Genomic DNA, 15,567 nt, shown 5'->3' with positions numbered 1-15,567 from the left:
TATATCTTTTCTCTTTTTAGGAAAATATTTTTAGGAGAATTTGGGTGTGCCATTAGGCAAATTTTGAATTAAGTACATAACACAGATGGTAAACACAATAGCAAGAAGCGACTCAAAGAAAGCTCTGGTTTAGAGATGAGGCAGATGGGTCGATCAAAACATTTAACGCCTTCGGACTGTACCATGTGTTAGTTGTTTTTAATTGCATTTGTCTCCTTTAAAGAATGAGTCTAAGAGGTGGTTTTAATTTATCTTTATTCTTAGGCCAAACCATATCATCACTGAATTGAAGAACGAGGTTACTGGTTGAGATATGAGAGTGGTGTGAGACAAGTATGGAAGATAAGAGTTTGCAAATAAATTAATACAGAATAATTGTCTTTGCATAGTTCAGAAGTGAAAAGGAGGAGGCAGCAGTGCACACGTGCTGTGAACTGATACACAACACCACAAAAACCCATGTTCCTAGATGAACAATAGCAGCTGCAAAAAAAACCAAATCAAACCAAAAATACCCCAAATCTTAGAGAGCACTAACTATTAAAAAAAAAAAAAAAAACAACAGGCAGAAAGGGAACTAATGAGCTTGTTTTCTTTTTCTTAATCCGACCATGCTGCAGAAAGAGTGTTTTCTCTAGAGACAGATGCTTTTAGATAATTTGTCTCGGCATCCCATAGCCTGTCATGCCCGACTGTGATGCTCCTTTGTTGCTGCCCATCTGAAGGCCTATTACGTTCTGTCCCTGACGAAGCTGCTCTTCTGAAAATCCTCGCCGATTCTGCTGTGCTTTCCTGTCCAGATGCACACAAAAAAGCAACACATATCATCATCCTGCGTATGCTTGCATAATCATGAAAAGCAATCTGAAACTTGCTTATGTTAATAAGTGTTCCCTCTGCAATGCAATATTTCATTTTCACCATCCCTTGGGGCAAACAATACTGGCTGGGTTAATTGCTTTCCTGCAGCTAGAAGCAATGTCCTACTCAAACCGACAACACTTCAGACTTTCTCTGTACTACTTACTCAAAATTCCCCCAGGGACTTCCCCAGCAGCTGTGACAGGTAAAATATTCATATAGTGCTGTATATTGTTGAGCCATACAGCTCTCAGAAGCTGTTGTCCACGGGGTCTGATCAATGACACACTTATCTGTGCTGTAATACAATTTGATATCCATCTAGAGCATTGGTATAACTTGGTATAATTTAACTCAGTGGAGTAAATAAGAGCTGAGTGTACCCAGAGACACAATGAGACAGAGAAGGGATTTGCTCATTTTCACAGAGTGGATGGTTTTTGCCCCCAGGACAGAACAATTGCCTCTGCTGCGGTTCCCAGATCTCTCCTCTAAGCAATAGAGTTTGGCCTTTGCACCTGTGTCTTAACTGTATGACAGTCCTTTATCTCCTGTCAAAACATACTGACTGCTTTTGTTTGGAGCAATAGAGTTTGGCCTTTGCACCTGTGTCTTAACTGTATGACAGTCCTTTATCTCCTGTCAAAACATACTGACTGCTTTTGTTTGGCGTCTGTGGTCTCAAAAGCCCTTTAGATCAATGAACCTTTGTTGGAACTTAAAAGAAGCCTCTTTTCCTTGAAAACAGCACTGAGGGTAAAAGTGGCCGTAAGAAGAGGCACAAAAGTTTGTACTCTGATGCCTTGTGAGAAACTGTCTATTCATCTCAGATTAATCTTACATGTATACAAGATGGGGGAAATAAGTTTTATTAAGAAATAATGAAAAGAAGGGTTCAGTCTGCTGCTGCCAATTAGGCCATAAAAATCAGCACAGCCCCAAACTGAGGGAGCCTTTCAATCAGTCAGACTCTGCTCCCACCCAGGTAGGATCTTTCTCCCTGCAGTATCTATTTGTCCGGGGATCAGGTTACCCTGCAATATGTCATCACACTACAATCCCCGCTCTGCTCCCCACTCCACCATTAGATAAGAATCCTAGATTAGACAGCTGCTGTGACTGAAAACCATCAATATGATCCACTGCGAGGGTCTGATCCTGTACTGTGCTGAGCACCCTGGCTCGAGTCCAGAAAAGCATTCAAACTTTCCTCTGCTCATCTAGGCTCGGGGTGCTCAGGCCAGTGCAGGAGAACCCTCACCCGGCTGAAAGCCCAGCCAAGCAGAAAGGTGAGAAACATCCCCAGGAAACTAGCACTGACCTGCCATTTTTCAGAATGCATAGATTCGTAGGAGGATTTATAGAAGCCCATCACAAGGTCAGATCTGAGATCTCTTCCCAGAAAGGATGCCTTTTTGGAGAGAGGCGTGCAGGACTTCAGGTGTCTCAGAAAGCAACCCTGTCTCACTGCTGCTTAATTTCTTTTCCAGAATCCTCACACAGGCAGCTAACAGCTGCCAGAATCTCCAAGAGAGGATGTTTTTAGAACTACTCCTATTACCTAATTGAATCTCAGGTTCACTGCATCTGCCTTTATTTTTAATTAAAATCCCATGAATACATTCTTTTTTTTTCCTTTTTCCTCCTAGTATTTTCAGCCATGTTATGGAGTAATTTGTTTGCTACAGAAAGTTGAAATGTAATTAAGAACAGGAAGAAATGAGAACCACAAGAAGAAATTTTAAAAAGAGCCGAAAGGGAAGTCTGGATATGCTAGTAACAGTTGAGTACATAGACAGTTTGGATCATATTGAGTTACTGTTACCATCATAAACACTACATTTAGTATATGATGGTCTAACAGATATCAGCATGTACTTATGATTTGCATTTAGGTTGCTGGAAATGGTCTTAACTGAGACTGTAGGAAAAAAGGAGAGGGCAAGTCTGCTCCCCTTGAGGTTCAACAGCGTTTCAAGTTCTGTTTGGCCTCATCTGCCACCACCTGGCATCAGCCTCACTGCAAACTGAGTGGAAAATATCACTGTTCAGATCTGATAGTTTTTTTATGCCAACTTGACATTTGTATTTATGACTACCAAACTGCAAAATAATAAACAACCATGGATCCATGAACTTCGCTAGGACATGTGAGAAGGGGGAAATCAAGCCCGATGGAACTGGGTACGTCAGATACCGGCAATGGAAAGTTAAACAGCTTAGCTTAAGCGTGGGTGTCTCTTAATCATGATAGATCTCTGCATGGATACTCTTATTCCATTGAGTTGACTTCTTTCAATTTAGCTTAAGGAGATTAAGAATTGGTTTGAAGACCCTAACTCATGATCAACGCTGGGTGAGAGTGAGGGGGCCTGATCGGCCTGTAGGGACAGCAAAGCTACTCAGAAAACAACTCCTGATCTTCCACACATAAGATCCTTAAGGAAATAATATCAAGTTTTCCTTAAGACAGTGGACTATAAACTGCTATTTTGGGGGCTGCAATAGATATGGACTAGCCATCCATGCAGCACAGGCAGGACAGACAGGGAAGGATGGAGGTGATTACATCTACAGTTATGCCAATGAAAGCTGTTCCCACCTACAATTAAGAGCCAGATGAAAATTAATTTTTCCAAGTAGGAATTTTTTTAAGTTTTAAGTTATATAAAACAAGTAAGCCTGTCTGACTCAGTGATTTCATGTCTGGTTTATATGAAAGCCTGTAACTGGATTTGAATTTTCAAACTATTTATAGTCAATAAATACAAATCTCTGTGGACTATATTAAGTTAATTTAAACTAATTTTATATGAAGAATGTACAGGAGTTTGCACTTCTTCACTAAAATTCAAGTCTCCTTTAGCTTCAGCTAAGCCTGCTCAAGTTTTAACATAAAGTGAAATTTGCTTTGTTTCTGCTGAGCCTCACGTAGTATCAGACAAATTAAAGGAAACCAAAAACAAGCAGCCAGCACTCCTTTTGCTAACGTGCCTCAGACATTTCAGCATAAGAAATACTCTTGGATGGTGGAAACTCATTTCGATAATATGCCTGTGGGGCAGGAGTGCTAACTGTGGGAGGATTTTCTTTTCTTACTGTCCCTTCTTCTCAGCTTCCCTAACCAAACCAAGTGGAGATTCAGAGCAAATAAACATTTTTGCTACAAGAGAGAATTCTTCACAGATAAGTGCTACTCCACAAGGAAAGAGGATGACTAGAGAAGGAAATCATTTTTGGTTTGATGAAAAAGAGAAAGGCTTCATACTTTCTCTTTGCTAGGTACATGGACGTGCTCTCAGCAGACTAGCCAACTTCATCCCACAGAAGGCTAAAGATGAGCTAAGAACTGAAGGAGATTCAGGGCTCTGTGTGAGGGTTTGCCTGCTGACATATATGACAGCCTGGTCTTCACGCGCTTTGTCTGTTACGTGATTTGAGACAAAAGTACACCTTTCCTACCGGACACACTCTTAGGACACACATATTTGCGTGGTTCAAGTGGCTGCACTGCTTTCATTTCCTTTTCCTCATATATGACATAGAAGACTAGCTGAAGCTGCTTAATTGATGAATGTCACCAAAACTGGTGACTGAATTTCCTAAGTGTTTTCACTGTCCTTTCAAGGAATAAGAGTCAGAGATAATGCTGGTGGACAGGAGAATTGTGTGTCGTCTTCAGTGATCACTGCAGGCCCCTTATACAGAGAGACAGGTATGCTACAAATGCTTCTGGAGCAGGATGCTGCGTTCCTCCCTGCGTGCACTGCCAGAAGTCAGCTGTCTAGGAGGGTCCACGTATACACTCCCTTATAAGAGTCACGTTCACAAAGGATGGCTTCGGCGTAGCCCAGAGCTGGACAAGGCGCTCTTTCATCTCGTTCTTGGTGGCTCCTTCTCACCACCCTCCAGGTCAGCAGGAGGGACATGTACAGGGGGTTGAGGGGAAGAGGCAGCAGCATGGCTGTGCTCCACAGCTCCCACCAGGACTTCTACCCAACAGCACTTGTGTAATTTTAGGCCAACAAGATATGGAAAGACATGGGCCCAGCAGTGATGCAAATAAGCTGGGAACCTGTGAAGGGTATACAGTGCTGCTGCCTAGTTGGGTATTTGCTTCCTTCCTCCAGAATCCAGAGAGAAAACCTTTCCATTACAAGAATATTTTGGAAAGATTCCTTTCTTCCTTTCCCAATAAATTTCCTTAAAGCCACTCTGAGCCTAAAGGCAGATAATATTGCCAGCTTCCTGTGGAAGACCCTCTGGGAAGCTGTGTTTCAGATTTTACCTGTGAAACCAGGATGGATCCCCCTTGTAGCAGCCATCATCCTTAGTCACCGCCAAACTGCCTAGAGCCATTAAGGTCCTCTGCACCGCTGCCATGTCCTTCCCTAGAAAGCCAGACAGTGAAATTAATACAAGAAGGCCTAACACAACAAATATCTTGGCATACTGGTAAACCCTTTCATCCAATGTGTTAATTATTTCCCTGGGCTCACCTGAGAAGGTGCAGTAATAGCATTATAAATGCTATTTTGCAGATGCTGAAATGGAGGTCCTGACACAGAAAAGCTTACCGAAACTTATCAAAATGGCAGTGTTAAAGTAAAGCTTACAGTTCAGGCATTTCCAGGGTTCCAGGCCTATGCCTATTTTACTGTCCCCCCCCACCCCGACCCATGCTATTTTAAGTCCTACTAGGATAATTCTAATTCTATTCTATTCTATTAGAATTCTATTCTAATTTTGTCCGAAGAAGAAATTGCTTCAATATGCAAAGAACGGGAAGACACTGAGTGCTCCTGAGTGCAGAAAACGCGGCTGACAGAGAAAGGCAGCAGATGACTATGCTGTGTCTCAGTTTCTTCGCTGGTAAAATGGTAAGACTGAACCCACCATATAACCCCTGGCAATTCCAGACGGTCCGTGTTCCAACAGAGCTCCCAGCAGTCCTGCGCAGACAATTCACATCAAACCTTCACAAATTACCCACCAAATCATTCCCCAAATCCTTCCTCATGGCTTCCTTTCTCAAACTGCCAAAAATCCACGCTCTGCAGTTTCACACTTTCAGGTCCTGCCATACAGTTCTTACTTTCATTATTCTTCTGGTTTCCCCCTCCTTATCTTATCCCACTCCATTTCTCTTTTCAAGAAGACAGAGTTCATCTCATCTTTAGCCAAGTAAAAGTTACATATCTGGTCTCCACTAGTTGTTTAGGTTCTTTCCGTTATCAAAAGAGAGAGGAAAGCTTTCCTGAGGATATTTATCCCCTCTATATTGGAACAAGGAGGACTCGCCTACCATTTTCTTGGAGATACACTTTCACCTACCTGAAAATTCACCAGAATTCCAAGAGGGCACCTTACACCTTAAAAGGTAAGGGTCATTTTCAATAGAGGTTGATATTCCAGCTGTCAGTATTTGTTTTCATTTTAAAAACAGTGTTGCACCCTCCTCCTGCCCCTCCTTCAAAAACGAGAATAATAAATACATCTTCCTTTTGGAGCAACAATATTTTATCAATTCCTCCAGTGAATAAAGAAGTGAGACAGAAGAATAAAAGAAAATGAGAAAAAGAATAAAAAGAAAATGAAGATTGCTCCCTTTCTCTTGGTTCTTCCCTTGTACTTTGCCAATTAGTATAAAAACAGCAAGGAGCATACAAGAGGAAACATAATCAGTTTCTAACTCATTATTCAGTCCAGACATGATAATTCTTGGAAAACTTTCTAGCAAAAAATGAACAATTCAACTTCACTAAGAGTTCCTCCAGGAATTTCCAATTGTGTGAGGTGGTAGGTTATTAGAAACCTTCTCATATGCCTTTTGCCCCTCCCTTTCTCTGAAATCCCTCCATAACTACTTCTATGACTCCTCTTTCTTTTCTGTTCTTGTTCTTTCTCTTTCCTGATATAACTTTTCTAGTTAACAGATCCAGTTTTGACTGTAAGCTCTTCAAATGAGGAAATAAATAATCCATAAAAACATAGGATACTAGAGGCATGATGATGACAGACTTCAGAAATACCTCCAATGGACCAATATTAAGGAAAATCGTTGTAGACCAGCTGGTGCGTACAGGAAAGCAGCCTTCGCACATTACGTGTTTATGCTATGCGTCTCCCTAAGTATATGCAGATTAAGTTCAGGGCTTTGGTTCATTCAAACCTAAAAGTATAAAGTGTTGGTTGAGGTGAGGGAGACACCTTAAAGATGAAAATGTCTAGCAGCTTCCAACTGTGGCTGTCATACAGCCTCTGAAATTTTACAGCAATCCTATCTGCAGGGGACCATTTGCTCATTAGACAGTCAGCCATCCAGAATCCTTGTTTTTACTGTGTTTGTTAACACAAACTCCATCGGATGTGTTCCTTGCTTAAGAGAGGGCAGTTGAAGAGCCCAACATCTCACACGCGCATGTACACAAACAAACATGGAGTAGCGTGAGGCAAAAACACTCAGAGATGCCCAAAGCAGCAGATGTACCATATGCTGTAACAGATGCCACATATAATGTCCTTGGGATGCCTCCCATATAACAAGGATTGTGGCAACTGACAAGGATGAGGAGGGATACAAAGACGGATTTAAAAGTGAATGAGCTGAATAATGATGGCAAGTGCAAAAGAAAAAAAAAAAAGAAAAAGAAACAAAAGTGGATAGCAAAATATAATGATCAGTCTCACTGAGCCATCTGGCAGCCTCTGCACTCAGCTCTGCTTTAATTGTCAGTGGCGAGTGGGAGACGCTGCAGGGGAAAGAGAGAGTAGGAGCGAGTGCCACGTGACAAAACAAAGCAACAGCCAAGGTGCTGTAAAGCAGGACCTACTTGCTGCACGTGAAGGATGCTATGGATGAGGAAACATCCTAAATCTGTGTGGTCTTGCAACATTTACCCTCTTTCAGCAAAGGACGCAGGCAGCTAGGAGAGGCAGGGCAGAAGAAGATATGAAGAGGCCACAAATGTGACAAGAAATTTCCTATCATGCTTGGTGGTTAGCCTAAAAAGAGCTGTGAAGTTCAGCTCTCAGCTGAAAAAAGCCACCTAACACTCCAGCCATTTGAAAGAAGGGATAAGCATTCTCTGAAGCCAAATTTGACTCTGGCACGTCAGAACAGTGCAGTTAGTACCTTTGCTCAGCTCCAGCACTTGCTAGCTCACAACAAAGCCCTGTGGGCCTCCTGTTTGCACCCCCAGTCTCTACCTCCTTTAATTACACTGCAGGGACCCATGCTGACAGCGGCGTGTTATCTTCTACACATCCTTCTCCCATGTATTCTGCAGCTTCAACGTCCTTTGCAGTGCAGTTTGACTACTACAGCTGGAAAGAGGACCTTGGCACTGCCTGCACAGGGAGGAAAGGGCCTCTGGTCAGTTCATATGATAATCTGTTGGAAGGGATCCTTTTCTCTTTGGAGGAATTCTAGCTAGAAGACCTTCATCACCAAGTTCAGAAAGGGGCACATTCAGACTCAAAGAGGGAGACTGATCTGCAGTGTTCCTGAAATGTTGTTTCATAAAAGCTGACACATATCCAGAGTTACCTCTGCCTCTTAGCTCTCTGGAAATACGCTAGGGAGAAGGCGGTAAAAACTGTGAACACAATATGTGGGGCATGGATTAGGGAAAACTTCTCAGTCCAGTACATTCAAGTGAGAAAGGACCAGAAGAGAAGTTATACTTCTTCTGGACCACAAGAGTTATAGAGCTGAAAAAAAATGCACCGGATGGGGCAAGTGAGTTTGAAACAGCCAACAGTAGATTGCATCCTGAAACATTTTTTTTAATCATTACTAAGAATCTCAAAGCAAAAGCTCTCAGAAAACAATCAGTGCCAGAGAGAAGCTGATTTTTAGTCAGACATACTTTTCCTCCCCTACAAACGTATGCTGACGACCTCTCTCTTTCAGAACAGGTTATGGCCTGGCAATACTTTCTGAAGAACAGGAGTGTTGTAATTACGAAACAGTGAAAAAGATACTGTCCTTTCTGTACAGCGAATGCATGCAGGTTCAGATGATTCAACCCTGAATCAGCAGAGATGCCAGAAGTCAAGAGCTACAGGGAGATGCAAGAAGCTTGCACAGGCTCACTCCTGGAGTGACAAAGCATTTCGTCTCAGCACCAAAATGTGCTGGGGAGGTAAGAAGACAGAATGGGGAAGTAAGGAGATACAGAATAATTTTGGGAAGTCCTAAAATAACAGTGGAGATAAAGTCTTGTTGTATGGCTCCCAATGACTCCCTCCTCACTTGGGGACTGTGTGTTGACTTCCTGTCATCTGGAGTTACTGGCTTTTTTCCTTACATCTCTGGAGCAAACGCGATGAATGCAAGGAAGAGAAATGAGGAGACGGTCACCATCATTACGAGCTTTTCCTCTTCAAAGCAAGTCCTTTTCATCTTAAGAATCAATGTACTGTATTTTCATTTGCATGGCGTGAAGCTATTACAAGATGCAAAACACTGCCAAGAACGGCATCTGAAATGAGCTAATACCATCCCTTGTAAGATGGATGGAGCTTCCCTTTCAGTAGCCTGCTTGGCTGGGGTGGTGGGGAGGTGGGGGGAAGAGTGTTATTCCCAGGAAGTGAAAACCCCTTCATTTCAGACATGCAAAGACTGGATGAAACACTGAAGACTGAACTGTAAGAAATAACCCTGCCTTTGTGCCCAAAGGTAGGATCTGTCAAGCAAATCTGGTACCCTGAGAATGCTACAGACCCTAGTAACTCACGCTGTCAGTACATCCTTCCCTTCTCGCCCATCCATAAAGTCTTTCATTTATTGAACTGTCCTTCAGATGAGTGATCTCTTCCACATGTCCTGACAGGCTGTGCAAATAAAACCCACTGCGTGTTCCTAGTCCTACTGCACTGACCAGCTTTCTCAAAAGATTATTTCTCTCCTTCCACTCTTTCGTTCTCATTGTGGATTTTTAGCCCTTTCACACCTCTTAACAGCTGCCCTTCACCACCTGAAGCCGTCTTTGCTTCGAACCCTGATGCAAAACATTACACATCACCTTGTCCAGAGAGACCACGGATACAGAGTATACGTACTCAGAGTACCAGAGGTGATGCATCAACACAGAGGCAGCTAAAAGCAGCTCTATGAACACTCACATGAATCAGCTCTTCAGGAACTACAAACCAGTTTCCACTTCCCACATGGGATAGAGATAACCTTCACCTGTGCGACTGCAAAATCATTCTGAGTTTTTTGCTGTTTCCACAGCGACCTTTCTAAAAAGACTGTGTTGTTAGTAAGGGATGCTCTGCTAACATCTCTGCATAGTCCCCTATATTCCAGTAGTGAGCTTTGCGTCTGGCTAGTCATGAATGTGCAAGCTCCAAAGAGCCATATAGGCTCTTGAGAATGCATTTTATTGCTTTAATTTGAGCCTTGCTTATAATTTGAAAACTACAATAAAAGCTTGTCACCAGAAAATGAGGGTTTTCCATATTTGCTATTAGAAGCTGTTTACTTGGAAATAATTAGCATAGGGAACATTTGTTTTATTAGGTCTGTGGATTTCTGTCAGAATGATGGCTTTTGGATAACGCATTAGCTTGGAAAGGCTCCATTATGCCCTCAGGGTAATATATAACCCTCAGAGGAGATAATGCACCACTGGAAGAACACAGTAATGAGGTAAGGCAAACAGAAACAAAAGATAATTACATTAGAGAATCTGTCTTAGACAAAATGCACCATTACAACACATCAAAGCAAAGTAAAATGAAGACTGCAAGCTCACTTCAAGTTTATTATTTTTACCTTCCCATAAATCCACTGTCTGGAAAATATCTGTTGTTCTTACTCCGTAGATTTCAGCAGCTTTTAAGAACTGAGAAATTTGTTCCATCTGCTTGAAAGCCATTTTTGATTCAGAGATCTTTGCAATGGGCTCATTTCCCTTTGGGTGTAAACTGTTTATTAACTTGCATAACAGCTGAGAGATAAACACAGAAACAGAATTATAAAGCAGTCACCAAACTAGAAAGCAATTTCTGCACAAGAAATGATGCTGTAAAATGTTTTGACCTGGTCAGTTTTTGTTAGGGCCATAATTTCTTCAATTAAAAACAAACAAGACAAAACCACAATTGACAATAATCAAAGTATATTAGAAATGCATTAAAGCTTTCATTAACTAGTGGCAATAGCCTGACCAAATAAATCCTAATCTGCTGGAAACAACAAAGCAATCACTGGTAAAGGTTATATAACAACTGACAGAAAAGAAACGCCCATGCTGGGCCAAAAAAATAAGCAACATCAATTGAAATATTGTTAAAGTCACTTTGGCAGACATTCAATGATTAGCCTATTCTTAGAGTCCGCTGCAAACAGCGGCATTTGTCTGTTGTTCAATAAACCAATGGAATACGATGTTATAGCTACAGAATTATTCCCAAGAAGAAAACAGTTACGACATAATCTACTATATCAAATTTTCTGCATCTATTCACCTTTCTTACCAACACTGATTTCTTATACAGAAAAGTATACGCTGATGTTAAAAACAGATCTCTTTTAACTGCATGAGAAATGGTGTTGAAGGAATGAGTCACACTCAAATATAGAATACATGACTCATAAGAATCATAAGGATTGTACTAATCCCAGTGCACCAGTAGAATAATTATTTGCTGAAGTTAAGATTTCCTGGTCAAAAAGAAATCAATCAGTTGCTAAGATATATATTTCTATACTGGCCATGAGCTCTGGCCAATTTAGCTGGATGAAAACACAAAATAAGGACACAGATGATAACATATCCAAATTCCCTGTATATAGGTAAACACATGCAGGTGCAGAATTAGACAAAATGCTTACCGTCCCATCCATCAACCAGGTCTGAAAATGTTGCCTTCCAGGTGGAGGATGCTCTATCTGTTCTCCACACTGAATAATAATCCAGTTCACCAGCCTAGACTCTAATTCCGGGTCATATTTCTGTTCAATCTTTTCCTGAACTTCTCTGCTTAAGCCATAGCTTGGTCCTCTGTTAGCCATCTCTGCAACCAAAAGATAACTTAGTGGGTTCCAATCTGCAGCTTTGAAGTACACAGCAGAAAATTAAATAATAAAAGAGTGAACAGTCTGCTATATATGCTACACAGTTGAACAGATGTTCACCAATGCTGAAAGTAACTCTATAGCAATGGTTAGAGCTGTTCTGCAGAACAAGGGAGGGATCAGAGAGGGAATATCCTTTTCCAAAGATGCACATTAGCTAAAAAAAACTTAAAAAAAAGAAGGAAAAAATAAAAATATCCCCCCTCCCAACCACAGAAACAGAGTAAGAGGAAAAGGAAGATTTTAAACAGTGTAGGTTTTAAAAAGAGGCTTCTGCTCTGATTACAGAGAATACAGTAGAGTTTTCAGAAAAATGTTAAGGCTGCTTGCAAATCCAAAAGCACTTAAAAATTGCCTACCTAATACTTGCTAATAGGAGGAAGGTTACACATGGGAGCTCAAGGAATCCTTTTAGAGATGCAGTCAGGGTCTTTCTCAGCAGTGATGGATATCCAGAGATCAGCAAATTGAAAAGCGTCGACGAATTTAAGAGGAGACGAAGGCTGCCACAATGCCCTGCTGCTGCTGCTGCTGCAGCATCGTGGTTTGAAGAACAGTGTATTGATTCGATTTTCCTCACGTATGAGGAGGGTCAAAGCAGGGGCGTTGCTAAGAGCCATTAAAGAGGCCTGCCTACTCAGTCACAGCCGGTGTGTGTGGGGGGGTCCTGTTTATCTCGCCCATCTGCAGTCTGTTTTCATGCATGTTTCCTCAGCCTTGTGCTTGGTCACCCTGCAGACTCCGTTTTACTTTGCCTAGTCTATGTCAACCCAAGCTGCACCAAGCATCCCCATGCCCTACAGTTAGAAATACAAATAGAGGGACTTCACTGGATACTGTTCCACTAAACAAAGGTAATAAAAGCAAATAAAATACATAGTAATTACTTTTGCAAAGGAGGAGCAAAACCTTTTTCTCCCTCTTCCGCATCATGAGGCTAGCATGGTTAGAGCGTGGAAAGTAATTGCTCCTGTCCCCTGCTCAAGCGCTCACAAGGAGTCCTGACAGGGGGATAATAGCATGCAAAGTCAAGGAGAAGAAAAGAGTTAGGTAGAATATTAAGGCAATCACCCTATCTTCAGTATATATTATGCTATCAAATAGTGTCCTGAGGAAATAAGCCATTAAAAATAAGTGAGAACCAGGAAAAACTAGCAAACTTACTGTAAAGCATAAGGATCATATTTTCTGCTGGGATGAGTCAGCATACCTCCACTGATAGCAAGGGAGCTATGCCTGTGCATGGTAGTTTACATTTTGATTATAGCACTGCAGTGATGAGAGGGAAGGGAAGAGAAGCAACCTAAGCCAAGAGACTTTTACTGTGGTCTCATTTGTACAGATTTATCCTTTATTAAACATAGTAATTTTGCTCCTCTCTGGGTAGCACCAGATTTCAAATGTCTTTCAATCGTGCATAAATCAACCCTACTATAAAATAGTTCCCTTTTGGCAAGTGTATCATGTTTAGTTTGGTATGCAAGAAGGCTGATAAACCCAAGGTGGATTCCAAGTCAGCTCTCTCCCAACGAAACTCCTGCTGTTGCCTGAAAAATAAAAAAATAAAGTGCGACTCCTTGTATATCTACCTCACAATGGCCTCTTCATCCATTACTTTCTTATTTAAGGCCATGAATTCTCAGATTTATACTGCTCGGGATGCTCCTGGGCTTGAGAAGACTCAAGAGATAAAAAATTTAATAGATGACCTAATTCATTGTTCTCTTCCACAGGCATTTCATTTAGTGCTTTCTGTTCTGTGCACTGGTAGTTTTAAAACCCTATGAAATATTTGATTACATAACTCAGAGTGTTATGTAGCAAGGCCGTTACGTGAGCACTTTCCATCCCAGAGAACATGCTGTTAGAGGCACAGCAGATGGACCAGCCGCGGAGCGCGGGAACAAAGGGCGTAAACCAAGCCTGAAGACGGGAGGAGGAATAAACTGCAGCGGCAACCATAAAAAGCAGCACAGAAATTTGATGGCCCTTCCATTCAAGCAATGATTAAAGCCCAGGCCTTACACTCTGGCCAGTGCCACAGAGAAGAAGAAACTCTATTTTGTACTTCCAGATATTTTTGCATTCTTCCCTTTCAAAGGGAGCTCTTCAGGTTGCCTGGCCTTTTCTGATCATGTTCAGTGCTCACTAGCAATGGGATTTCATGAGAAATGAGACCCATTTCATATGTACCTTTGTGTCAGCCTCCAACTTGCTTTCTAACTTGGGGGCAGGCGTGAGTAATTTAACTCTCATAAGCTGCACAGTAAAGGTCTCCCCCTTCACAGATGTTGGCTATGCAACCTGTTCTCATGGGATCACTGCACACTGTGAAAGCTGGAAAGCAATTTTGTCCATCAATATTAATTTTTAATATGACTTTGAAGCCCAGGAAAGTTGCAGAGGATTGGAAAAATGCCAGTCCTGACCCAATATTTTCAAAGTATGAGTAATCAAATCATTAGGCTGCTATTGTGACTTCAGTCCTGAGAAAAATAATAGAATAATTTTGGTTTCAGAAGCGATAGTGTTAATGCAATTTACTAAAAGCTCTGTAATACTTTATACTTGGCTACCACATGACGTTGGTTAGAGAACTAAACTGATTCAGAAACGACAAGAGACATTAAACAGATGAAAGCTGGCTAACTAGTACGTCTCATAATATGATTTTAATTGAGAAATCATCAAGGATCAAGTATATTTTCATTCAGCTTGCACAAGGATATGTTCTCAGCACTGAACTATTTAATGTGTTAGCAGCAATCACAAAAAAATAGCCAAACTCCTAGTAAAAGCCCAGCTTATGCAAGCTGCAATTTAGTAAACAACAAAGATAAAGAAAACTTTCTGAAAGCAATCTACCTGGAAGCAGGCAAAAACATGTCTCAGTGTAGCCAAAGTGACAGCATAGGCAGAAAAGTGCTTTACAGTGGCGTTCTATCATATGAAACAGCATCTCTAAAAAAAAAACCAAAAAAACCGCAGAGAGAAATGGAAGATAAACTGGCGGGCGCAAACTCTGGGCGCAACAGCATGACCGGGCTTGGCTGTACAAAGCATGGGAGGTGCAACAGTAATGGGAATATCACATCAAGTTCTGACAACCACTGTCCAGGAAAAGTGCTTGAAAGATTGAAGAAAATTCAAAGAATAGTCACTCCAGTAATTAGAAGAGTGAAAATTAGAGCCTTTACCGTATTCACGGTGGAAGGACTATCTGTTTAGCTCACCAAAAAGATGTTAAGAAATGGCAGGCACAATGTGGCTACAAACCAAAGGAGAACTGAAGGAGCTCAAGTTCCGTCTACTGGATGCAGGAACATTGAAGTCTGATGGCTAGAAACATGATGTAGAGTAAGGTGCAGGCTTTCAGCAGCAAAGGTCCTTAGCCATTAGAACATCTCAACTATTTCTCATCTTATGCTTCAAGTAATGTAGATAATCACAGTATCATCTTAAAGGCTTAAAAAATCTTTGTAAATACATAAACAAATGTTACCAACAATAATAAAACCAGCACTGATTTGCTCACTACCTATGTTTACACCCACGGTAATTTAATAATTTTCAATGGTTTCTAACTGGAATACGGAGGGAAAAGTAAAACTTCCCCT

At 41.4% G+C, this 15,567-nt stretch overlaps 1 protein-coding gene across 1 annotated transcript; it reads right to left on the bottom strand.

The window, feature by feature from the left end:
- Window positions 1-238: 238 nt before the first annotated feature.
- TAGLN3 (transgelin 3) lies at window positions 239-12,946 on the bottom strand. The gene is made up of 6 exons (XM_009675055.2): window positions 12,838-12,946; window positions 12,310-12,747; window positions 11,708-11,889; window positions 10,646-10,820; window positions 5,150-5,252; window positions 239-792 (listed from the first exon to the last, which is right to left on the bottom strand). The coding sequence occupies exons 3-6, from the start codon at window positions 11,885-11,887 to the stop codon at window positions 651-653; spliced, it is 600 nt and encodes a 199-aa protein (XP_009673350.2). The 5' UTR covers window positions 11,888-11,889; window positions 12,310-12,747; window positions 12,838-12,946; the 3' UTR covers window positions 239-650.
- Window positions 12,947-15,567: the final 2,621 nt, after the last annotated feature.

The sequence above is a fragment of the Struthio camelus genome, chromosome 1, assembly GCF_040807025.1.
Source record: "Struthio camelus isolate bStrCam1 chromosome 1, bStrCam1.hap1, whole genome shotgun sequence".
NCBI lineage: Eukaryota > Metazoa > Chordata > Aves > Struthioniformes > Struthionidae > Struthio > Struthio camelus.
This window is presented reverse-complemented; position numbering and strand designations above follow the sequence as displayed.